Source organism: Anabrus simplex, chromosome 2, assembly GCF_040414725.1.
Source record: "Anabrus simplex isolate iqAnaSimp1 chromosome 2, ASM4041472v1, whole genome shotgun sequence".
Classification (NCBI taxonomy): domain Eukaryota; kingdom Metazoa; phylum Arthropoda; class Insecta; order Orthoptera; family Tettigoniidae; genus Anabrus; species Anabrus simplex.
The window spans coordinates 746,028,709-746,055,106 of NC_090266.1; the positions used below are offsets into that span (position 1 = coordinate 746,028,709).

Below are 26,398 nucleotides of genomic sequence, written 5' to 3' on the forward strand. Positions count from 1 at the left end.
CCATGAACTCTGTCCTCAGATTCCCTGAGCAACGTAACCCTGTAACCTTCATAACCACATATCATCCTGGTCTACACAAAATCAATCACATTTTTAAAGAATCATTCCATCTTATCTCATCCTCATCCTACACATGTGATGATTTCAAATAGCAGGAACCCACCTAAGCTGAGAAACATTCTCACCTACTATGAAACACACCAACACCCACCCCCTTCTGGCTCTTTCCCCTGCAAACACAGCTACCGTAAAACCTGTTGCCAACATATACCAATCATCACTTTCACGAGTAGCATTATCATTAAGTGTTAAGCTGCATGAACACCGAGCGCACTTCGCGTAGTGAGTCGGGTGTTGAGTCACGCTAAGCATAACCAGTGCTTTGTTCCTAAGCTAGGTGTGTTCACACTGTCCGTGCTTTGCTGCACTGAACGTCTACCTTACAGCTAAGCGAAGCGCCAGACAATGCGCAGTGTTGATTAATTGCTTAGCGCTACCTAGCTGGTTCTGAAGCTATGGAAGAAGAAATTATTCATGCAGTGTTTCAAAGGGAAGAAATATGGAAGCCAAGACAAAAAAACTATAAAGATGTAATTTTTTTGCAAAATAAGTGGACTTAAGTATCTACAACAGCTTTATCACATTCCTACAGTAAACATATACAGTAATATTACTTCTACTGTCACACTTTATTAGGCTTAACACTGTGGCAGGGTGAAATTGCGTATGGATTTTAGTGTCGGAAATGTCCGAAGAGAAGTTCGGCTTGCCAGGTGCAGGTCTTTTAAATTGACTCCCGTAGGTGACCTGCGTCGTGATGAGGATGAAATAATTATGAATACACACATACACCCAGCCCCCGTGCCAATGGAATTTGCTAATTATGATTATAATTCCGACTCTGCCTGGAATCGAACCTGGGACCGCTGTGACCAACCATTTCGCTATGTAATCGGACACTTTGTGACAAAGTGTATAGAATCTCCCAGACTCTGTCATATCGGTTTATTATTTTGCCAATGGAGGGTGGTAACGTGAAGAATATCGCTCTGCAGGCTAGTAGTGGGCTTGGAAGGAAATATTTCTGTTTATGAATTACATTGGTTGCACATTTACTCCACTTTTGTTATGATGATAAATTGTGTATGCTAATTGTAACAATATTGCAAAATACTATTTATAATTACAGTAGAAGTCCGTTATAGCGAGAATTCACACCAGCGAAAAATTTACTTGCTATAGCGGATTGTCGTTATATCAGATTTTTGTATAAAAGTCGGAAAACCCCCATACACATTAAAATCGGTATGAAATGGTGATCAGTTTGTTCAAAACGTGCGTTTCCACGGATGATGATTTTTCGAAATCCGATGCTACGTGAAAGTGTATGTTAATTTCATTCTGTAAAAATTACAGTACCATACTTCTCCGAATCCATGACGAACCCCACTTTTTTCTACAAAAATTTTTTTAATCATGCTCAAAAAGTGCTTTGTAAAATCATATAAATGCCTTTGTTGTACAGTACGCATTTTTAGACTATTTTTAGACGCCGAACATTGGCTTTCGTTATACCAAATTTTTTGCGGTTGCACAATTATTCTTTATTCCGCGGGTTTAATGACCATTTACTTAAAATTGGCATCATAATACCGAAGAGAACCCATTGAAAATTTGCCGGCAATACCTATTCCATATATCTCTACAATACGGCGATCCACCAGGAAAATATTCTTGCTGTCTATAAAACTGTTACGTTACTTTTACTCAGCGTCAGATATAACCAGCTACCGCTACATGCACGTCTCGCTTGCCGGGTTCGGCCCAAGTTCAGCGGCTAGCGATGTATAGGCCTAATAGCGGACGCTGAAAGTCAACGAACGAGTTTATTGCTGCACAGTATGGCCATTCGACCCTTGCGTTTTTCGTGCACATGCCTCACAATTGGATTTTCGACTTCTTTAAAGCGTCCTTGTTGCGGACCACTGAATGCACTTTTTGTTCAGTACACTTTTTTTTTTTTTTTTTTTTTTTCCTTATCGTTGTCTTCACACAGGCGCCAAATATTGGCTTTACTTACGCCTATGCCATATTTTCTTGCAGCTGCACAATTATTCTACATTTCCGAGTGTTTAATAACAATTAACTTAAAACTGGCATCATAATACGGTATCAACTAGAACCCATTGAGAATTTGCCGGCAACACCTGTTCCACGTGTCTTTAAGACTATCCATCACGAAAATGTTCCTGCTGTCTATAAAACTTAATTTTACTAAGAGTCAGGTACATTAGACGCGTTATAACTCTGCCACGCCTTTGCTGGCAAGATGTAGTGTGTACAGTGCACTATGTCTTCTGGTATGGGCTATATCAAATTTGTTACTTTCATTGACCTGTCTCAAATCTCATCCTTGGCTTTGACAATATGAAAGTGACAGGTATGAGTGATGCCTGTAATACCATTCCTTATGCAGCCAGTCCCTGTTATGAATGGTGTGAAAATATCGCTCATAGGGTTGGTTGGTGCATGCATTTCAGTGGGCTTGACAGACTGATATGTTATAGCAGCGGCTGGTTCGGTGAGGAAAGCAACGGGAAACTACCTCAATCCTCATTTCCCTAGTACGCATCTTCAGTGACGCCTAGGCTATTTATGACAGCTGTTGGCGGAGCTGCAGAGGATCAAACCAGCCTTCGGGCTGAATACCCAAAATACAACATACATAACTCTGCCACTGAGTAGCCGAGGCCTTTCTAAGAATTCGAAGGCTCGCATGTTTTGATGCCATTCTGCAGATTTGAGAAATGCTTTGTAGAGGCTAGTAGAATATGATTCTCTCCTCACTATTTCCCCCGATCCAGTGACGTTACACACAGGCACCGTACAACCGGCTGTCATGGCCAGCGATGTATAAACAAGAGGCGGTCATTTATTGTCAACGAATTTTGTGTGGGTATGCGCGTGCGGGGGTGCAAAGAAGCGGCGTGGTTGCCACGGTAGTTGCCAGTGGTATTCATTCCTGTTAGGCCGCGAATGGAAGACAACCCTTTACTTTTTGCATGAGATTCTGAGGGGAAAAACATCGTCTTGGATTCGGAGAAATATAGTATCACTCCAGAGTTTCCTTCTTCAAATGGCGTCACCTAACTAACTGTATATGAGTCGTGAAAACATATTTGAAACGCATGTAGAGCCGATTGATCCTCGCTAAAAATTTGCATGTGAATAGTCTTTCCAAAATTTAGGTAGACGCGAGAAAATATGAACTATCCTCTGAAATCAGCGATGTAGGCCTACTCTGCAATATCTGGAGGCATCATATTTTTAATTATTTTCAGTACATAACATTAAAATTAAGAGATCGTTTACTTCAGCCGTTATTTTTAATGAGCTGACAACTGCTGTCGGCCACGTTATTTACGCATTTATTACGAAAACTTATCCTCTTTCATTTCGAATTTTCTTTAGAGAACAGCGGTCGTTGGGTACCGTGTTACTAATCTACTCCAACATCGCCTTCGAATGTCGACGAGAGAGCTCGCAAATGAGAAAACGGTACTGTACCAAAGACGATCGATCGCATTTTGTGGCAGACGTTTCAGTTTCCTTATTCAAACAGTGCCACCTATCCTAACTTAACCGTACTATACATATGATAAAAACATACTTAACCGCCAGTAGAGAAATGATAACCTTTTCGCTATAAATTTACATGATAATAACCTTTCTGTAATTTAACCAGATTACAAGTGATAAGCTTTAACAGCTTCATTTCAAGTAATACTAATCCTGTATTGACTATAATCAATCAATGAATATTCAAGATAAACTTAAATATTATAATTAAGTGGTCCGCCTATTCAATACAATATATAATTTATTATATCTAGTACATGTTTCGTCCCCTAAGGGACATCATCAGCTAATAATAAATTAACATTAATATATCAGAAATAAATATTATTAAAATTGTAAAGACATATTAAAATCTTTTGACATTTAAAATAAGATCGTAATTTTGTTAAAATTGCGAGTCATAAGACAGATAAAACAGTTAAATTGTCCATATGTCTCTTGTTGATGTTCTTGGAAAATACCAGTTATGCTTATAAAATCTTAAAATATCATTTGTTGTAAATAGCACACTTGATGTGTATCTCTTGGTAGAAGATTTGTTGAAACTTAATAAGCATTCCTTAGACGGTATAATCAAATTTAAATGCTTCAGAATTTAAAGTAAAGGAGTAAGTAATGCAATTTTATTACATTACGTTATATTTATTTCATCTTCCATTTCATGTTACTTACACTTATATTATTTTTTATTTTTTCATTTTATTTCAGATAAAAAAACGTTACCCATTACCATACAGAACTTTACCATCGCGGCCCCGATCTGACTTTAAATTCTGAAGCATTTAAATTTTATTATACCGTCTAAGGAATGCTTATTAAGTTTCAACAAATCTTCTACCAAGAGATACACATCAAGTGTGCTATTTACAAAAAATGATATTTTAAGATTTTATAAGCAAAACTGGTATTTTCCAAGAACATCAACAAGAGAAATATGGACAATTTAACTGTTTTATCTGTCTTATGACTTGCAATTTTAATAAAATTACGAAGATCTTATTTTAAATGTCAAAAATATTTTAATATATCTTTCCAATTTTAATAATATTTATTTCTGATATATTAATGTTAATTTATTATTAGCTGATGATGTCCCTTAGGGGACGAAACATGTACTAGATATAATAAATTATATATTGTATTGAATAGACGGACCACTTAATTATAATATTTAAGTTTATCTTGAATATTCATTGATTAATTTAACCAGACGCGAGAAAATATAAACTAACCTCCGAAATCAATTACGCACTCTGCCATATCTCAAGGTGTATCCAATTTTTACTTGATTGCAGTATTTATCATTAAAATTAAGCGATCGTTTAGTCAGCCTTCATTTTTAACGAGTTTAGAACTGTTATCGGACACGTTATTTACGCACATATTACAAAAATATGTTCTCTTTCAGTTCAAATTTTCTTTACAGAACAGCAGTCGACAGGTATTACTAATCGAGTCCGACATCGCCTTCGAATGTTGAGGAGAAAACTCGTTAGTGGACATAGCGAAGATAATCGATTGCATGCAACATAATCGCGGGGGGGGGGGCATAAACATCGCTAACAAAAAAATATTGCGCGCTTAATCGCTCGTAATAACGGATGCGTCAATGATAAGGCTCTCGCTGTAACCGAAGGATAATACACAGTTTAATATAGGAATTTTGAAGGAACAGAAAAAAGTTGTTGGTATAATGGGGTTCTCGTTATATGCCGTACTCGCTATATCGGACTTCTACTGTATTACATAAAGAGCGTGATTTAGCTGGAAATTTAATTTCCACGTTTTTGCTGCCTGGTGCTCCTAGACAATTGGGAAAATTGAATTTCTCCCAATACTTCTCTGCTACTTGTCGCTACATTTCAGTTGCAGGGTTTGGAACGTCAAAGGTATTTTTTGTCATTCTTAAGTAATCATAAAATTTATCGCGATAAAGTCTCGCATCTCTGTACAAACGATGGAATTCTCCGAAAGTAATTTGTTCTTCATTACATTCATGAACCCACTTTCAATTCTTCTTTATCATTTTCAATTTTAAGTAACTGTTATCCATCAGTGAACTGTTTCTACTGTACTTGGATAACGGCATTAGTTTGTGACCACCGTAAAACGCCTCGTGCCAAACTAAGTTGAGAGCACAGCGTAGAGTTTCCGGTGTGAACAGCAAGCACGCCTTGCACTATGCATAGTATTTCGCGCTACACGTGACACACTATGCGAAGCACGCTCGGTGTGCACGCGGCCTTAGACTTACCACCATACCAGGTCATCATGACTGCACTTCATCCAAGATCTACCAAATTCAGTTTGTCTAAAGTCCTGATGAAGCTGGCAAGCAGAAACAAGCTCATCAGGTGCTGAGAAGAACTGGATTAAGACAAAATGGTGATGCAAGTGTGATGGACTAGTATAAACGGAAACAATATTTTCTGACCCATGAATGGTTATCTGTAAAGGGTAAATATGTTATGAGTGATGGATTGTGGACTGAAGGAATGCCTGAAGACGTGTGTGAATTAGAAAGTGTACTTACTGCTGTTGTTGTGGTTGGGTAGTGCTCTGTTTCAGAACTCATTGCGTATTGTTGCGGGTTCGTCTTGGGCTTATGCCAGCTGTGATGAGGGCTGTGGACGGAGGGGTAGGGGGATTGGTTGTTGTGGAGGCAGAGGTGAGGTTGGGCATGTCGCTTAGTGGTTTTGTGGCACATGTTGTGCTCTACTTATTGACTGTTTTGAGGCAGTCTTTTTTTTTTTTTTTTTACGGCGGGAATGATTTTGTTGATGATATTGGTTTTTTTTTCCTGTAATATCATTTATATTGGAATTGGGATTAGCGTATTGATCTAAAGAAATGTAAAACTCTTCTGTTATAATGAGCAGGGGGCCTTTGGGATTTATGTTTAATATTTTCATGGGCCGATGACCTGCAATGTTAGGCCGCTTAAAACAACAAGCAGCATAATATTTTCATATTATTTTCGATGTTCGTGAAACTGTGTTTATATTCTTGAATGTGTTGGCCTATTGCTGAGAGTTCCGAAACAGAGCACTACCCAACCACAACAGCAGCAATAACCATAATACCAGAACACAAATATAGACAGGAAAGGAACTACCACCGCTGTCAGTATTTTAATCATACTCAAAACAAGACTACATCTTGATCTTATGCTTCTAACTCAAATGAACGAGATTTTACCTACCATGAAGTTAAGTTGACCTCTTAACGTCAAGTGTTTTATTATAATACACCTAGCTATTAACCAACTAAATGGAATACATCATAGAAACCCATCATTGTTTACAAATATAGTAACAACCGACGCAAATCTATGATTAACAGCATGATCATTACAAGACGAAAGCATACGCAAGACATGTACACTTAAACTCTTCAAGTTTTAGACTATTGTTCATGAACACTAGCATCAACTGATGTAATTCATAGCCATAAGACTCTACCAAGAAAGAAGAAGATAAGTGCAAGACATAAACATATAACTTAATCAGTACAACTGATTAGCTCTTAAGTTTAGGTTGTTATAAGCACAATTTAAACCTCACGGTCATTTACACTTACATACCACAATTTAAACAATAAATCATAACTTATATGCCCCATTAGACACATTTGGATATGCCAATCAAAGATGGCATCTCCCTTCAGACAATGTAATGTAATTCATGCAAAACATCAACATCAGCCAGCTGATGATGGCCAAATAGGCCGAAACCAGTACTGTAAGAACTACAAGTATAATAAATTGTATTGATCAGGTGGAATCCTTTCTTTACCATATATGTGTAATCTATCAATACAGACATAAAGCTCATAAATAATGAATCAATTCCACCTTAACGAAACAATGACAAACTTTCAGACAAAATTTATCAAGCTAATTCAGTTTTATCCAGACAAATATCACAAGTGTACACGCAGGTTTACAACCTACAATCGAAAATTTCAACCGTACATGTTAAAATTTCATCCCAAATTAGCAACATCACAAATAAATTAACACAGCAGATATTGGACATCAGGTCCAAACTGGGACAGGTTAAGCAGATCGATAGTAGGGTAAGCCAACCGGAAGGGGACCACAAGGAGGAGGTGGAAATCCAGGTTTTCGGCATAAAACAACAGGTTGAGGGAAGAATTTCTAGTCAAGGGAAATTTTGAAAGCCATATCTCTGCTGTTGGGGGAAATTTTGGGAGCCGTATTTCTGCCATTGAGAAGGTTAAAAAATAGAATTTCGACCATCAAGGGAGATGTGCAGAATATGAGAGAAAGCATCCTTCATGCGGTAGAAGATAAGATTCACTCGAACAGGACCTATTGCCACACCTGCTAACTGGCAGTACAGGACACCTAGACCCAAAGGTGATTATAGAGAGCCGTGTAAACAACGACTGAATCAGGGTACCGGCCGACAATGGACAGAAAGAGTCTCCGATAAATGGAAGGGCCCGTGTTCTCCTTCGGGCTGGTGAGCAAATGTAGAATTATTTCAGTTGTCCTATTATCCATGGAGGTACCCTACTTGAGCGTTTGACAAGACAAGGACCTGAAGGTACATCAACTGTCTATGACTGCTATCCAAGTGTATTCCAACCAACTGCATTGCTTGAGGATAAGCAGCGTACAGCGGAGGGTTTCCATTGTGGAACACGCAAGGGTAGCTTGGGTGAAGTGGCATCTGTCGCAAATTTGCAGCATAGGACAGAAGCATTTGCTGGTGCTTCAGGTGTAAAGGAGGCACTCCAGATTCAGCAAGCAGGCTAGCAATAGGGCTGTGGTGGATGCTATTCAGTTTCACAATGATGCTTTGCCTTGCTGATCCATACACAAACTAACACAATTCGTGCTCTCTCTTTGTGTTTTCTAGTCATTGTAAAATAAAATAATTTAGCTGCTTCCTTGTTCACAAATTCTGGCTTTTAATTAATGTACATACTGTAAACTATGTAAATATCACCTAAAGCACAACTTTATATATATATATATATATATATATAAGCATAAGACCATTGTATTTAGTATTAAGTTCCAATGTTTAATAAACTTAAGACTTGACCTCAAGATTAGTATTAGGCTGAAGATGCCAAAATTAGGGCAAAACATGTTCCTAGCTAGTGTTTATAATTCATGTATGATTTAATCACTACAAAATATAATTGTATTGAATAGGTGGACACAGTAATTTTATTCTTGAAAGAATTTTACTTAAAGATAGCTAGTGCTGTGAACTTTGGCCAATCAGCACGTTTAAGAATCCATCGAGGAGGAGCCTAGATAAATTTTTGTTTCAATAAAATAAGAATAATAGAGAAATGGTCACTGTCACAGACATCAGTGTGTACATTCCACCAAAGCAGGGGAACCAGCGTTCGGCTGCATGCACTAAGGTCTATGCGAGAGTATGTGCTGCAACATACACCGAAATGAGCGGGTTCACGTGTATTCAAAATACATAAATCCAGCTCTCTTAGTAATATTTCCAACTCCCTTCCCCTGGGGCAAGGCATATCAGAGCCCCATATAAGGTGATGGGCGTTAAAATCTCCCAATAAGAGGAATGAAGGTAGAAGCTGATCTGTAAGATCAGTTACATCATTTATATTAACCCATCCGCTTTCCTCATAAACGTGTTCCGGATCTTTAAATTACCATTTAAATGCTGGTGTTTATAAGGTCCATGCAAGACTGCGCTTAAATGATGATATCACTGCAACTACTGGCAGAAACGTCAAACTTTCATAGAAATACTCAAAAATAATCATTTCAATGGAATGTGCTGCATTACAGTGAAAAATGTAAACTATGCACTATAAACTCACCTAGTAATTCTTACAGTGCATCGTAACATTTACGTTCGTAATATTTACATCTGCTTATTGACTCGTATTACTATCGCTAACTTCACTAAGCACATATAACGTATCCACATCACTAGATTCACAGGTAGAACTTTCCGATATATTATAATCTTCTTCACAATCACTATTCAGTAAAATATCCACGACTTCTCGCTCGGGAATAGTCTTGCACGTGCTCATGTTTACTCACTGAACACCCATGATATCAGCTCAATGCTATCTTCAATTTATGCGGTTAAGGATGTAAAGGAGAGAGCATATTTGTCTCTGGTGAGACCTTAACTTGAGTATGGTTCCAGTGTATGGGACCCTTACCAGGATTCTTGATTCAGGAACTGGAAAAAATCCAAAGAAAAGCAGCTCGATTTGTTCTGAGCGATTTGCGACAAAAGAGCAGCGTTACAAAAATGTTGCAAAGTTTGGGCTGGGAAGACTTTGGAGAAAGGAGACGAGCTGCTCGACTAAGTGGTATGTTCCGAGCTGTCAGCAGAGAGATGGCGTGGGAGGACATCAGTAGACGAATAAGTTTCGATGGTGTCTTTAAAAGTAGGAAAGATCACAATATGAAGATAAAGTTGGAATTCAAGAGGACAAATTGGGGCAAATATTCGTTTATAGGAAGGGGAGTTAGGGATTGGAATAACTTACCAAGGGAGATGTTCAATAAATTTCTAATTTCTTTGCAATCATTTAAGAAAAGGCTAGGAAAACAACAGATAGGGAATCTGCCACCTGGGCGATTGCCCTAAACGCAGATCAGTAGTGAATGATTGATAGTGATGACACAAATACAGCGGAAGAGACTTCCTTCAGATTGTAATGCCATCTGTTGAGTTTTTAACGTACTACCTTCCCTTTACCATCGCTAAAGCAGGACGCTGCATTACCCCGTCAATTCAACGGTTAGGTAAGCCGGTGGGTTAAGAGGCTGGCCTGGTGGAAAATAAACATTACACACTGTTCCTATGACAGGCAGCGGTACCCGCACTGCAGCTACTTCCAGCGGGGTTCTTAGAGGAACCTCTTCGCTATAGGTATCAGAACGAACAAAAATACCAACGCCACCGGACATCTGGCTAGTATAATGTCGTTCTGTGAAGTATAGTCTGAAATTTCTCCAGACCGTATGATGACCTGGTCTGACATTAGTTTCCTGAATACAGACTACACTCACCGCAAACTCACTAATTAGCTGGCGCAGCTCAGCAAGATGCCTGTCATAACCGTCACAATTCCACTGTAACAGTGCCACAGTGTGGACTAAAAGAGAGTGTGTTAGGTTATGAGCGACAAGACTCTCTTAAACCTAAGCACTATCGACATCAGCAGTTATATCCGTAGATGTAGATTACAGCTCAACGTCAACCTGTCATCAACAGATGAGGCGACCGATGCCCAGAACTTTGACGTACCTTGGGGGCAGGATTTTTTCCTACGAGGTCAGCGCTCAGGGTTTTTTTTTTTTTTTTTTTTGCTAGTTGTTTTTACGTCACACCGACACACGATAGGTCTCATGGCGACGATGGGACAGGGAAGGGCTAGAAGTGGGAGGGAAGCGGCCGTGGCCTTAATTAAGGTACAGCCCCAGCATTTGACTGGTGCGAAAATGGGAAACCTCGGAAAACCATCTTCAGGGCTGCCGACAGTGGGGTTTGAATCTACTATCTCCCGAATACTGGATACTGGCCGCACTTAAGCGACTGCAGCTATCGAGCTCAGTGCGCTCAGGTTTAGGGGCAGGCGTACCTGCTGGCGCTGGTTCATACCCCCCGACGAAGGGCATGATCTTCCTCTCCAGGAGAAGTACGGGAGCGCCCGGTAAGGGTGTTCGTCTTCTCCACCTTCTTTTCTTGTCTAGACAGGGTGGGAGATAATTTCCCAGCCCTTGTCAGTGATGCCGCATCCACCAGTTTGTTTGCGTCCCCCACCCACAGGGGGTCCCCAACAACAAGAGATCGGGGAATGATTCCATAGTTGCCAAATTTCTGAAAATGCCTGGCCGAATTTTATTGCCAAAATGGAAGAACTCTTTCACAATATATGGGGATCAGAAATTATTCCTTAGGAGTGGCTATCAGCTCATATACATCCTCTCCATGAAAAAGGCAATAAAGCAGATGTTTACGATTACAGAAGCGCATCTCTTCAGTCAGTTGCCTATTAAATCTTTGTCACAAGGACTTCAAAGTTGCATTGAACCTACTGTTGATACACAGACTGGCAAATATACAGCTGGTTTCCTTAAGACTTCAAGAAGGCCTAGGACTCAATCGACTGATTCAGTCTTGATATCCTCAAGGAGATGAGTGTTGCCAATAAGACTCATTCCATCATCGAACAAACTTTGACCAGCACCAATTCACAAGTGAAATTCATGGGGAAAATCTCTAGATCCTTTGAGATTAAGACTATGCTCATCAAGGCGATGGGATCTCGCCCATTCTTTTCAACTGTGTTCCTGAAAAGGTAACCCATGAGGGGAGAAACACATGACCCAATAATGGTAATGCCCACGCTGGGCAGTGGATCCAAAGCAGTTAACACTTACTGCCTTACTATTGTAGATAATGTAGTACTAATAGTAGATGATCTTAACAATGTCAATCTCCAGACTGAAGTGTTTACATTTCACGAAAAGAATTATCCACAACCGGTCGTGTTAATATCCGAGTAAAAGGAGACCACGTTAGAAAAGTGTTTTAGCCGTGGACTGTGATGAATTTGTAATTTAGGAGAGGATTCTAATGATGCAAGAGGCAATGAATCTTGCAATCTACAGGGAATCAAACCTATTGAAAGTTCAGATTAATGAAATACCTAGGCCTACTTGCTAATTTTCATGGCAAATTTATTTTATAGCAGTGATAATGTATTTTTATCATCTCAAATATGTTCAGGCAAAGCAGCTATATCTGTAAATTTACATGTTCATATTTGTGTAGAGACCACGTGAAACTTGCAGTGTGATAAGAAATGTTTGTTTATGCCAACTTTACTCCTTTGATGAAAGGAATTTTAGTTCATTTCTATTTTTTTTCTGTTTTCTTTTCTTTTTCTTTTCAAAATGATCCTTCCTAAAATTAGGGTGCAGAGATTATTCGGCAGCGGGGATTATTCGCGTAAATATGATATGATAACCACTTGCAAGGTGACATTTAGCTGCATCTCAGGGTAGTCTGTCACGATCTGTAGATGATGGGTTTTCTAAGTTTCAAAAATGGATGAGCAAAAGTTTTTTTGTTTTTTTTTTACATATGCCATTCTTCTACAAAAAAGAAGAATAACTTCAAATTATCCAGATATTTTCTTTGCTCTTTTTTTCTAATACCAGCGAACAAATAGGAATTTCTAGAGGAATTACTTGCAATCGCCCAATATTTCAAATTAACAAATTTGCTTATGTAATATTCAAAAGGCAATATGGGAACAGATGATTTCAATTAAAAGACACATGGTTGTACACAAGAATCAAATAGAGTTAACTCATCTCTGCTTATACTAATACCAACCTGATCAAGGTTACTATCCCGAGCGGCATGTAGTTCTTTATCAGTCCGTTGAAGCTGAGAAGTTAGTGATGAACTAGTGCCACTAACTCTATTGCTTGACGTTGCACCGACTATGGAAGAAGAAAGACTGGTGCTACTTTCCACAAGTTCAGATGGTTCAGATTTGTGCTTTAGTTTAGATACATCATTACAACTACCATTAAATAGGTAGCTGTCAGATAAATTCTTCTCTTGAGCGAGTGAATTATTTGCAGAAGAAAGCAATGTGCCATAACGGTAGCAATTTGCATCTACATTTGATGATGAATAGTTATACTTTGCAGGACTACCATACATATATGAGAGATCAATAGGCACTGAGTCAAGGCAGGCACTTTGAGACCTAGAGGACTGAGTTCCAGAATTTTCCTGTAAACTGGTACCCAGTGAATGAGAATTTAATGCCTTTTGCATCCTGAGACACTGTGAGGCTGGACTTGATGGAGATACACGTTCACGAGATGCACAGAGTGGAGAAGTTTTATGTGTTAATTTGCTAGATGGAGGAGGTGGTAGTAAAATAGGAATTTTAGAACTCAAATTTGACGCAGACTGATTTGAATCCACAGAAACAGAATTCTGTACACAGTTAGTGTTTGCACTGGCTTCTTTCTGTCCCAAATGCTTTTCCAAAACAGATATAATGCTGGGATCTAATTTCCTGACAGGAGATTCACTGGGTAACTCTTCTATGCTCACAGGTGAAGTAATTTCACAGGGTTCAACAGAAAGTCGGTTAAACGATGATTCCAAACCCACTGTTTCATTAGTATTACTAGCTGGTGATAAGTTCAGTAAACTAGTAACCATTAGATCAGGGGTCCAACACGTTTGGGTTGGACTGCCGAAGTCTTTATCCACTTTGTCAGCGACACTGATATTGAGATAACTATTACTTGTTGATGAACAGTATTCAGGTACAAATGATGACAATGCCACATCCGGTGTAACATGTGAATAATATCGGCTTGGCCTATACACTCTTGATGTATCAAATGGATCGGGAGAGTCACGTTGGTAGGGTACAGGCGTCGCTTCAGTACCTTCACCCGAATTGTCCATGAAGTTCTCATAAATACGAGCTTCTCCAAAACTCCCATCTGCATTTCCTGAAAAAATGTGAAGACTTATGTAACACAAATTAATGTATCTACATCAAGAACAGTTTATGTTTGAAGGAACACCGTTTCAAAAATATGACAAGATCTGTATGGGCCTAAGACTACTCTATACCACTGCTAAACTGGTAGAGCAAATTTACTGGGGAGTACCAAAAAATGAAATCTATACTGCTAATCTCACTATCAGAAGCTAATTATAAAATAAAGTTCAGATGTTTCGCCAAGTTCAACTACACATTCAGTGAGAATAATTGTTTTTAATTCTTTGAAGATTAATTCCCTTCTTTGTATTTTTATTATCATAGCTGTGTATGACAGGTCAGCCATGTATGTGGTTCAATTAAATGGAGAAAAGAACATGCTGATTGTGAGCAACAGCTTCTCTCAGATAACGGCATTAGTAGCTTTCAATTCGGCTGCTCTCATCCCACCTGTTACAACTGGCAGCGTCCGACTGAAGTCTCCCGCGAATAGCACTGTTACACCCCACATAACTATGTCTGTGTTCCATATGTTCTTCAGCTTCCGATCTAATGGTTCTACTACCTTTTTCTTTTTCCCGTGGTACCTTCATTCTGTCATATCCTGACCTATTCTGCTGTTCCCTGAAAGAGAATACAACCAACAAATTTGGCTATTCAGTTTCGGTCACGTAGTAGTGAGCTTGCATTTGGGGGATAATAGGTTTGAACCCCGCAGTTGGCAGACCTGAAGATGGTTTTCCGTAGCTGCCCATTTCACACCAGGCAATACTGGGTATGTACCTTAAAGACCACAGCCACTTCAATCCCAGTCCTAGCATTTTCCCATCCCACCATCGCCAAATACTATGATGGACTAGGGTGTCTATCAGTACCGGTAGTTATTAAAATATGTATGACCCAGAAGAATGACAAGATAAAAAAATGAATTTATCTAACTCACCAGCACCTTTCCTGCAATATACGGACATACAAGATAACACCCTCTAGACCACGTTATGCAGATGTCACTCGCGATCACTTTGAGACAGACAATACATTCAAGTATCGGGACCAGTAACCTTTACACTACAGCAAAAAAACAACATATGAAGTATGGAAGACAAGAACTATTCCTCCCCTCTTTGTTACTAAGGATTATTCATTAAGATTAACAGTAAGATGCAGGAAATAAGTACAAAATTTAAAAATCTAAACATTTCCCTTATTATTTGACCTAGGATCAATTTATACTGTGCATAATATTGGAAAAAAATGTCTACAAACTTTGCTATGTAGCACTTGTTGATAGGACCAAAATACCCGAAAATATATTTTCAGACCTTCCCCCAAATTACTGTTTCACCAAGCGTGAATAAAATGTACAGCCTAGATTGTAGCGCTTTCACCAATGAACTTAAATATCTTTTTTAATCAAATTCTGTTTAGTATTTTTCTTGTGATGTGAATCCATATACAAAGACAGATATGACTGAAATTGAAAAATTTCATTTTCTTCTTACTCATGACGAATGACAAGGAAATACCAATTTATAAAAATTCTGACTGAAGTACAAATAAAACACTATATTGTTGTTGCAGTCATCAGTCCTTAGGCTGGTTTGATGCAGCAATCCATGCCACCCTATCATGTGTTAACCTTTTAATTTCTATGTAACTACAACATACTCCATCTCTCCAATCTATTTGTCACATTCGTGACTTGGTCTACACCTACCTATTTTTCCACATACACTTCCCTCAAAAACTAACTGAACAAGTCCTGGGTGTCTTAAGATGTCATATCATTCTCTCTCTTCTTCTCGTCAAATTTCACCCAATCGTTCACCTATTAACAATTCAATAACTCATCATTCATTATTCAATCTACCCATCTCAGCTTCAACATTTTTCTGTAATACCAGATTTCAGAATCTCCTATTCTCTTTCCTTCTGTGCTGATTAATGTCCACATTTCACTTCCATACAGTGCCATACTCCTGATGAAGCTCTTCAAAAACATTTTTCGAATTCCTATATCAATGGTCGTTAAGTGAGCAAATTTCTTTTCTTAACAAAGGCCTTCCTTCCTTGTGCTAATTTACATTTTATGACTGCCTTACTTCTGCCATCATTAGTTATTCTACTATCCAAGTAACAATATTCACTTACTTCCTTTAAGACTTCATTTCCCAACCTAATATTTCCTGCATCACGTGATTTCATTCGACTACACTTCATTACTTTTGTTTTGGATTTATTTATTTATTTATTTATATACTGTACTACAGTATGCGCCAAAATATACAGTAACAGAAATTATGTCAGTCTTATTGTCATTACCTTACTTATCGAGATGATAGTGTAAATGTTCAAAATGTGCTCCATTGCACTGTAGGCAGTGTTCATAACGATTAAGCAGATTTTCCGACATATTCCGGAAAATAGGTTGCTGCAGAGTTCCGAAGAACGAGATGATCTTCTGACGTAATGCAGGCACAGTTTAGGGTGGATCTGGACAATTAAAAATTTGCTCCTTTAACATTCCCCACATGTAAGCATCAGGTGGTGTGAGATAGGGGGAATTGTAGGTAGGGCAACTCAGCCCAGCGGGAAATTACTCATCCTGGAAAGGTTCCCTGTAGCATAGCCATAGTCTGTCGAGCAGTGTGGCAGGTCGCCCCGTCTTGTTGCAACCACTGTCTATTCATCTGCATGTTCCTGGCACGAGAAAACCTTCTTAGATCCTGAATAAATGACCTGATCACCATGTTCCTATAGCGTTCCTGGTTAACAGTAAGAGGTGCACCATCATCATTCTCTATGAAATACGAACCTAGCACATCATTTCCTGACACTGCACACCAAATCGCCACACGCACACTACGTACCGGTTTCTGGACTATAATGTCTGGCCTCTCGAAACCAAGAAAGCAAGCTGTTTAGCAATTGATAAAACCGTCCAAGTGAATGTGACTTTTGTCGGAGAACCAAACGTTGAACAAGAAATCTGGATCCTCATACACCATGGCCAAAAATCTTGCATAATATTCCATCCTGACATGCCTATTGTGCTCTGTCAATCGTTGCCCAACCTGTATTTGGTATGGAAATCCACCTATGTCTTTAAACAATCAAAGTGACGTAGGGCTGATATTTAATTTCAGTGCTGTTCGCCGAAGACTTCGCTTTGGAGACTGCAACACCTGATCGAGGACACGTCCATGATTTTCATTTGTGGACACAGTTACTGGCCTACCAGACCTTCCCTTGCGTTGACACAATACACTACCCGTACGACAAAATTTTTTAACAATAGATAGCATAACTGTGTTGCTAGGTGCTGCCTTATTGAACTGTTCACGATATTGTTCCGCCACTATCTTTAAACTTGGCCCATCTTGACAACCGTTTCCATACGAGCGAAAATAATACTCCACTATAAACACTTTTTCCTCCGTCGCGAGACCCACTGTCACTTCCAATCACAGAGTGACTTCTTTACACAACTAACAATTCATCATGGCGACGTAAGAACACGCAGACGCTCAGGCGTGCGCATGCGCACTACGCGAAAATGAGTACTGTATATTTTGGCGCATACTGTACTATAATATTGGCAATGTACCATTCTATTGTCGTGGAGATGTAAGAGATACACTTGAAACACACGATTCCCAAAGGAACCTGAATATTCAGAGTAACCTCCGTAAGACCTGTACACTTGTGCATTTGCCAGAACACACTTCCTTTCTAGGTTATTTAGCAATATGAAAGGCTAATTCAATAGGAATAAGGCCTCGGAAAAATAGACGCAGTGGAATATATCAGGATTATCATGAAAACTAAGCGTAGGCCTAGGTACTAAAGAAAATCTAGAATCATGGTCAATGAAAAAATCGAGATAGAATAGAGCATATAATACCTTGAATTAACACTCGTTTACTTAAATAATGAAATTTTCCATCCAGCGGACTAAATACGTTAACAGGAGAATTTCACAAATTGCGAAGTGCAAATACCGGATGAAGATCAATGAAAGAACCATCACCAAGTAACACATCACTCTACACAATGAGTTTGCCTATTTAAACCAGATTATCAAAAAAATCTACCAAGGTAAATATTACTCTACTTTAGCTCATTCCGCATTAAGAAAACAGCTTTGCTCTTACGGACCAACAAGCAGTGAACACACCCCCTCTGAGACACCCATAATTCTTCACGATTAAGGGACATTATACTGTATTCTGTGATACATTATGAAAGAGAAATAAAAAGGGGGAGGCATTTTTGCCCGCGAGTTATTAAAATAACTACACAACATTTTCTTTTTCTGTATATTCATAGGGAGCAAGCACAATGGCAGGAACAGCCATCGCTTCATTGCCTTCCTTCATTTTCCTTCTTCTGTGTTGCTCTGGTACAAGCCTCGTGTAGTCCCTCACTCTGAACCGCCGGCAGATCACTTCTGCAGTGAAGTCATCTACAGTATTTATTTGTTGCGTGTGTTTTTAGGCTTTAAATCAGTACGCACTTGCCTTGTGTTGAGTGAGAGTTGGTTGTATTGTACCGGTTACGACCTGTACATAAGTATTTTTTGAACATAAGTTACATTTATTTACCACGCGTAATGTTCCGAGCGTGCCTGGTTTGTTTACCACCAGCGAGGACCAGCTAGCGAGTGTATGACGACTGTGAGCTGTGACGTACCCATAGAGGCTAGCTAGACCACCCGCTCGTCTCAACACGTGTTACCAGCCTTGACTGGTATTTTCTGGATTCCACGTCACTTGTTCTAGAGAGTTCGATGGAGAAAATTTTGAAATTTCTATAATAATGATGCTAGCGAATCGAGCGATATGTCATCTTGTTTGGGATCACCTAAACGTCCCAATGCTCGAGTTTCAAGCAAATCCATCGACGTAGACATCCCAGATTGAATAAAAGGAGGACCTACTGTAGCCTATTCACACAGCCTCAGCTGAGTAGTCAGCGGGGACACTCTTGCTGTTACTATCATCGTGGAACTCTGTCATTATACAAGTGTGGGAAGACGATTCTTCCAAGTACTATAAGTGGACTCATAAGACTTCGAGTATTGTAGAAAATTTTCTAAGTCTTCGTAAATGAACTTAGAATATTTACAAGTGTTAATTAAATGGACTTGTGTTATTTACGTGCCTTCGAGACTGAAACTTTTCTAAGTGTTCACTAAATGGACTTGTATTATTTACGCGTCTTCGAAGATGGAATTTTTCTAAGTGTTCACTGAATGGACTTGTATTATTTTCATGTGTTCGAGACCAGAACTTTTCTACGTGATCATTGAATGGACTTGTATTATTCACGAGTATTCGAGATTGGAAATCTTCTAAGTGTTCGTGAAATGGACTTGTATTATTTACGTGGAATATTTGCGACTGTTGAGGATCTCATCCTTCTAATAGACAGCGATTAACATTGCTAGTGATGAACTTTAACTTTCCAACGGCTTTAAACAAAATTAGGATTTCACTTGCATTTACTCAAAGACTTGTACATTTGCCAGTGTTGGTTTAAAAGACTTATAAATTTCGTCAGTGAATTTATTTATGTGGAAGGACTTGTGTTTCCGTCAGTGGTCACTCAAAGACTTTATGAATTTCACCAGTGATTAACTTTAAATATATTCAAACTTCCAAGTGAATGGACTTGTGTTTTCATTCGAGTTTAGGCAAAAACTTGCACCTTCGCCAGTAATGAACTTTTGAGTTTAACTATAATTTCACAAGAAGGGACTTGTATTTTTCGTTGCCAAAGTTATTCAGGGAAGGGGATTTTCCTAGTGATCAAATCTAAAATTATTAATACCACTCATATCGTTTTAGGAGTGTTGGAAGCCTTGATGTACAATTATCAAGGACTCTGCTTAAAAGTTGATCATCCAAGGTTTTCATGGACTCAGTGACCTTGAGAACATCAATCCTCTCAGTCTCATTGCCTCATCGCCTGGATCACCGGGGTTCGACCCGGGCCTCAGAGTTCGAGACATCTCTACTTGCCGTCAATCCAGACAGTCCAGCTGCCTCTGTCTGGAGTATCTGGAGTCCCTGGAATCCCTGGAGTCTTCTGGAACGTGCTTCAACCAGCTTGGCTTGGTGAGCTGGAGAACCCGAGCCATACTATTGGAATACGAGGAAGACAATCCATTTCTACTTAGAGGTGATGTGCCAATTCATGACTTATTTGAATAAACTCTTGTTCAATCAAAGTCAAAGTTTTTCTGTAGATAGGACCTACCTCCTGTACTGAGCCCTAGCTACAATTAATCCAGTTTTTCGCCCTGAGAACTACAGTCATGCTACTTTAACATTTAATCTGAGAGTCGGGCTCTTTTACCGGTACAGTATATTGCATAGTATTTGGGTGTGTACTATTATTTTTGTATTGTACAGAAGTTGTTACTTAAGATCTTAAGATTTTGATGTTGTGTGCAGCGATAGTCATGGCATAACTTGTACTGATAAAAAAAATTGTCGTGTGTTTTATTTGTGCTTGGCTTTGTTATTTAGCTATTCTTTCTTAAATGCATTTTAATTTTACCACCTTTTTACGATTGCATTTAATTTTTACTATTGTATTTGTGAGTGTTACCACAGCACAGTAGTACCCCGCGTTGCCTGGGGAAATTTATTAAATGCAGTTAAATGTATCCCTCACTCCTGGAGCCCATAAAAAATATTTTTCTATTTTCTGCTCCAATTTGCCTTACACTTCCAACGTTGAGATTTTTTATGTGCTGTAGTGTACCCCTTATCCTGTACAAACCAAAAACAGCCCCTCTAAACCCCAGTCCTCTTTAGATCATAAAAGTAATTTGCAGCTTAGTTTCTTCCACTTTTTATCTTGAACTTAAATACTGAATTTCACAAATTAATGTGCAGTCATTTTAACGTGATGGTGCTGAGCAGAGCCATTCGATATGGCAACACTGTTGTCATAAGAGCAATACTGTTTTCTTAAAATGGAATGAACTATAGAGAGAGTAGACTTTAATAGTCTAATAATTAGGAAAGTCATAACATCAGGTTAACCAATTTAACTTTTACACATTCAATTCACCAGAGAACAACGATAACATAATTTTACTAATGGAATGGTTTGTCTCGCCAGGAAAAGAGAAGACAACTTAAGTAAAATTGACGTTTAACACGAAAAGGTAGTTACTACCATAGAGCAAACTTTCGTTTTTAGTGAAGTAGGCAAAGTAATTGTTATTTTTCTAAAGAATGAAATTATTTTTTTGGCTTTAAGAACACTGACTCAGATTTTGATAAAATTAGCAGTGAAAGCTTGCCAAAGAATAATGTCATGAAGTGTTTGAGAGGTTAAGAAACAAGAATAAACATATACAGTATAGAATTTTAATACAAAGAACTCTGATTTGTGAACTCTGGTACGAGTGACATTTGAAACCTTGCCAAGGGATCATATTTCGCATTAAGCCATAAAGTGAGAGGTTATGTAACAGGGGTATTACTGAACTTTGATACAGAAAAGACTGATTTGCAGACTCAAATGCAAATGACATTAAAACTACAAAGGCTCATTGCAGGCAAGTAATAGCTGAATATGCTGACATCACATAGCATGCTGTAGAATTTGACCTGTCGCTAAGATCACAGGATAGCAAAACTGAAGTAGGAGGCAATCGAGTTCATGAAGTATCTCAACAATTTAACAAGTACAATGTACAGAAATTTAGCTACGTATAGAAGGTGTGGCAGCACAGGGGCTGATTGATTAGGTCTGTAATCAGTCAGGAAGCAGCAAGTGAACAGCCAGCAAATACAATAAATAGATCTGGTCCTAAAAATACCCAGCTTTTTGCCTGAAAGGTCAGCATAGTTGCCTTTAGTTGTGGAGGCCCCAGGTTCGATTCATAGTCAGGTTGGGGATTTAAATATTAAAGGGTTAATTTCCTTGCAGTTTCCCCACAAATGGTAGGTGACGCCACTCCTCAGAAGGTTGGAAATACAAGGGCTTCACCATAATAGCAATAGTCATAAAAAATGATTTTCTATCCTAAAAATGCCTGGCAGTGTGATCTCCAAAATATTCATGACAAAAACTGATGTAAAAATTGGTGAAATGTTGCTTAATCAGCTTACAATACAATTCTGCTAGAAAAGTAATTTGTACACATTTATTCATACACAGTACTGTAGTGCTTTCATTTACATTTGTGGGAGAATTAGTGTAGGAGAAAATTCTGACACCTCAGTACTTTTATAGCACTTGATAAGAAGTTAGTTTCTTCTACTTTCCATTGAAACAACACAGACAGGTCTTCTGGCATGATGGGATAGGACAAGGCTAGGGATGAGAAGGAAATGACTGGCCTTCATTAAGGCACATGCCCAGAATTTGCCTGATGTGAAAATGAGAAACCAAGGAAAATCATCTTCACAGCTGCCAACAATGGAGTTCGAACCCACTATCTCCCTAATTCAAGCATACAGCTATGTGACCCAAACTGCATAGCCAACTCATTCAACACTGTAAATGATGATGATTATGATGATGTTTTAGTGGAACTAGTGCTTACCTAGTCAGTATTTCACATTCTAAGCAGTGCACAGGTCTTAAGTTCATAGACGAATGACCTACCAGAAGGATCAGTGATAAATATTTATGGTATGACCGAAAAAAATAGATACAAGAGGATAAATAATCATCATTTACACCCCCCCCCCCCCCACACACACATACACTGGAGCATTTACGGCGATTATCCACTAAATTTTATTTCTCCTCCACCACTCCGCCTTCCTCACAGCATTCCAGTTTGGGTTTCAGTGTCATATTCTATCCGTAACTAATAATATTACTGTAATGTAATTGGCTTCACATTCCTTTATTCCTTTAACTAATTATACGGTTTTAGGAGATGCCAAGATGCCAGAATTTATAACCGTAGGAGTTCCCTTATGTGCCAGTAAATCTACCCACATGAGGCTGACGTATTTGAGCACCTTCAAATACCACCGGACTGTCACGACCGCATGTTGCGATGCGCCCCCTTTCATGCCTTAGTGCCGAGTGAATGGACTCTAGCGAGTCTCGAATCTACGACCTCCGAGACCACAGATATTGAGTATTGATCCAGAGTTTACATGATCATGTAACAGTGGCAAGAAGTTAGAGTGCTTCAAATGTTTGAGCGATAATTTTATTAAGTGAAAAATTTTGATTGTTCAAGCATAAGATTTCATTCAAGTTTTACTTGAGGCAAGCTAGTGCAGCGCAAGTTGGTGCCTGTGTAATGTTGTGAAATAGTCGACAACACGTCAGTGTAAAAGGGGAAACGCAATAGCAAGTTCTGAAAGGGTTTCTGGAAGCCTGTAGAAGAAAGTGTTGCGCAGAATTTTCGATACAGTAAAAAGCCAGTTGTTCCGAGTAAATTTGATGACCCCCCCCCCCCCCCCATCAGTCACTGGGAGGGACACACGAACCGATCAGACTTAAAACTACCGACTTATGGAGAAAGAGAGGGGTAAATATTTCTGAAGCCTCGAATGGAAGATATAGGGAGTTCTTTGAGAAGACGGAGCCTCGAATGGAAGATATAGGGAGTTCTTTGAGAAGACGGGAGAATGGGTCTAACTACGGTGCAGAAGCGTGTCACAAAGGGAGAGAATCTGTCTAACCACTGTTCAGGCAACGTGCGCGTCACGAAAGTAAACAGCCGCCGTGCAGACTGGGAGTACGACTGTAGGCCGTAGCAGAGCAGAATTTGTAGGTTATGTGTGCCGCAAAAACAGTTAAAGTGGCTAGGCAAAACAGTCCAGAAATTGTAAAGGGTTATGTGAGGCAGTGAGGGAAGTACTGTGTACCACATAGATAGCAGGTTGCTATAGAAAGACTCTTAGGCGCATCGACTATGTTACTTGTCGTAGCTGTGAGCCTAAAGACTGGGAACGAACATTCAACTGTTTACTAGGAACGCCGTGTAATACTGTGTGCCTATCTTACCAGTAAACTTAACCCTGTAGTCAGAACTGTTGGGAGATGAGCTATTCTGATCGACGACAGAGTTTGTGGGTGTCATGTTCGAGCCCTGGAGATACACATCCACTTTAACCTAACATCGTATCGCTCGAGACACCAGCGCAGAGAAGAAGTCAAGAAAGAAGACGGATGCAGATGGAAGAAGTAGTCTTCAATTACAAGCTAAGCAATTACCACTTGATCTTATTGTATTTCAGAGTGGAAATGAACTGGAGAGTCAAGGACTTTGAGAGAGACTATCTAACCAAGAGCTATACTTGTACAAAGATTTCAAGATTCATAATTGTATAGTTGTGAATGTACAGTGTGTGCCTATTTGAGATAATACAGGTGAAGGGAATTGTGTGAATGGAAAGCTGACCTTGTTAATGGTTAATAACAGCCCCTGAAAGAAAAACCTGAACCCGGTCCTCAGTCTGCCGAATCCTTAGTATCATGACAGGACTGAGCCATGACAGAACCTGCCAAGTTGGAGTTGAAAGGGCAGCGCCTCAACCATCTGAGCCACTCAGCCCGGCTATTCTTAACTAAAGTCATCCACTATGCTACACATAACACATAATGTTACATGCTCAAGCGACCATCAGTCTTGTCGCAGCCTCTTTGGTATTACCTGAAAGCGGATGACTAAGCCAGCTCAGAGAACTTCCCAGCCCGCCCAAGGACATGCCACGGCCCTGCCTCTATTGTTCCCTTCATCTAGTTTCTCCATGCGATTTCTGGAAGATACGACAGGAAAGTTCAGTCTCCAGCCGAACCCTGAATGTTCTAGTGGCCCAACATTGAGGTATAAATACATTGCCCCTGCAAGCGAGCTGTCGTTGTGGTGTCGGAGAGACCAGAGAGTAGGTGGGCTGTGGGCTAAGACCCTGTGCACATCAGCGAGAGAAGCCGTTATCGTGAGTGTGAAGGTAAATGGACCTAATGGACCTGTGTTAATGTTTACTGTTGTGAGTATTGTCCTGCTCTTGAATACTGTTGAGCTGTTTACTGCATGATGTGACTCTGGGAATTACCGGACTGTCTGTGGAATTGAGAGAGAGAGAGAGAGAGAGAGAGAGAGAGAGAGAGAGAGAGAAAGAAAGAGAGAGAGAGAAAGAGAGAGAAAGAGAGAGAGAGAGAGAGTGTGTGTGTGTGTATGTACACATTTATTGAGTCATCCTGAAATAAATTGGAGTAATGAAACAGATGGAATTTTATTTGTAACAATACATTACATACATATTAAAGTGACTGATTTTAGTCACCTTTTGCCAGAAAAAATATCTTATAGGAACAGTGTGTGTAAACGAGTTATTTAAGTCAACTGACATTTAAAATAGGTCTTTGAAAGTTATTTTTATCAGTTTCCTTCAGTGTGCCTTTACAAAAGAATCTGTTAAGTCTTTGAAATCCATTCTCCTTCTAGGTTTCCCAACTAATGCCAGTCTGACTTGCAGTATAAATGTTGAAAATCTGGTCATGGATTTCTTGATTTCATGATTTGTTTTTTGTACTAAGTTTTGCGTAGGGAAAGCCTCAACTAGATAGGATAAACTCTGCTAAACAAAAATTAACACTTTACTGCCCACTATTTAAGGGCGGCTGCCTGGCCGGAATTAGCAGTTTTCTGACAGGGTCGTTTAAATCTCAGACGCAGCAGTTTAAATGCCACATTTTAAAGAAAATAACATACAAGTCAAATGAATAAAGATATAAACGTAATCTCTTTTGCGTTTTGTTTCTAAATGATTAGTACATACATATATGTACTTCCCCTAATTTTGGATCTCCACATTTCGCTTCTGATGGTATTCCAAAAAAGCAGCCTATCCTGCACAGTGGTAGATCTCACAGCTTACATTTGAATGTTGCTCGTCTGCCTCTTCCAGAAGCTGTCCTATTTTTCGTTTGTAAGCAAAAAGCACACACATTGACAGAACCAGGTATATTCACATAATGAAATGTGAAAATTTAGGAGATGGGTAAAATGTTTTCCTGCTGTTTCTTTGAGGACTTCAATCTGCTTAGTTGCAATCTGCAAATTCTCAAAAAAGACTATCATCTGCAAATGCGAGGCATTCAAATTTAAGCCCGGTTCTCTTGTGACCTAATCTAATTCCATATGGAAAGTTGAACATGCTCATTTCTTTTTGCCATTCCCTGATAACTTTCTCTAAAACACAGTTGAACAAAACTGGAGAGATGCCATCTCCTTGTC

General features: G+C 39.1%; 1 protein-coding gene across 3 annotated transcripts in view; it reads right to left on the reverse strand.

The window, feature by feature from the left end:
* Ack (activated Cdc42 kinase) overlaps positions 1-26,398 on the reverse strand; it is a 366,870-nt gene that overhangs the window by 83,071 nt on the left and 257,401 nt on the right. For all 3 annotated transcript variants that reach the window (XM_067139427.2, XM_067139425.2, XM_067139426.2), the window contains exon 11: positions 13,026-14,173. In XM_067139427.2, coding sequence (XP_066995528.1) covers positions 13,026-14,173 — 1,148 coding nt within the window. The remainder of the gene's footprint in view (positions 1-13,025; positions 14,174-26,398) is intronic.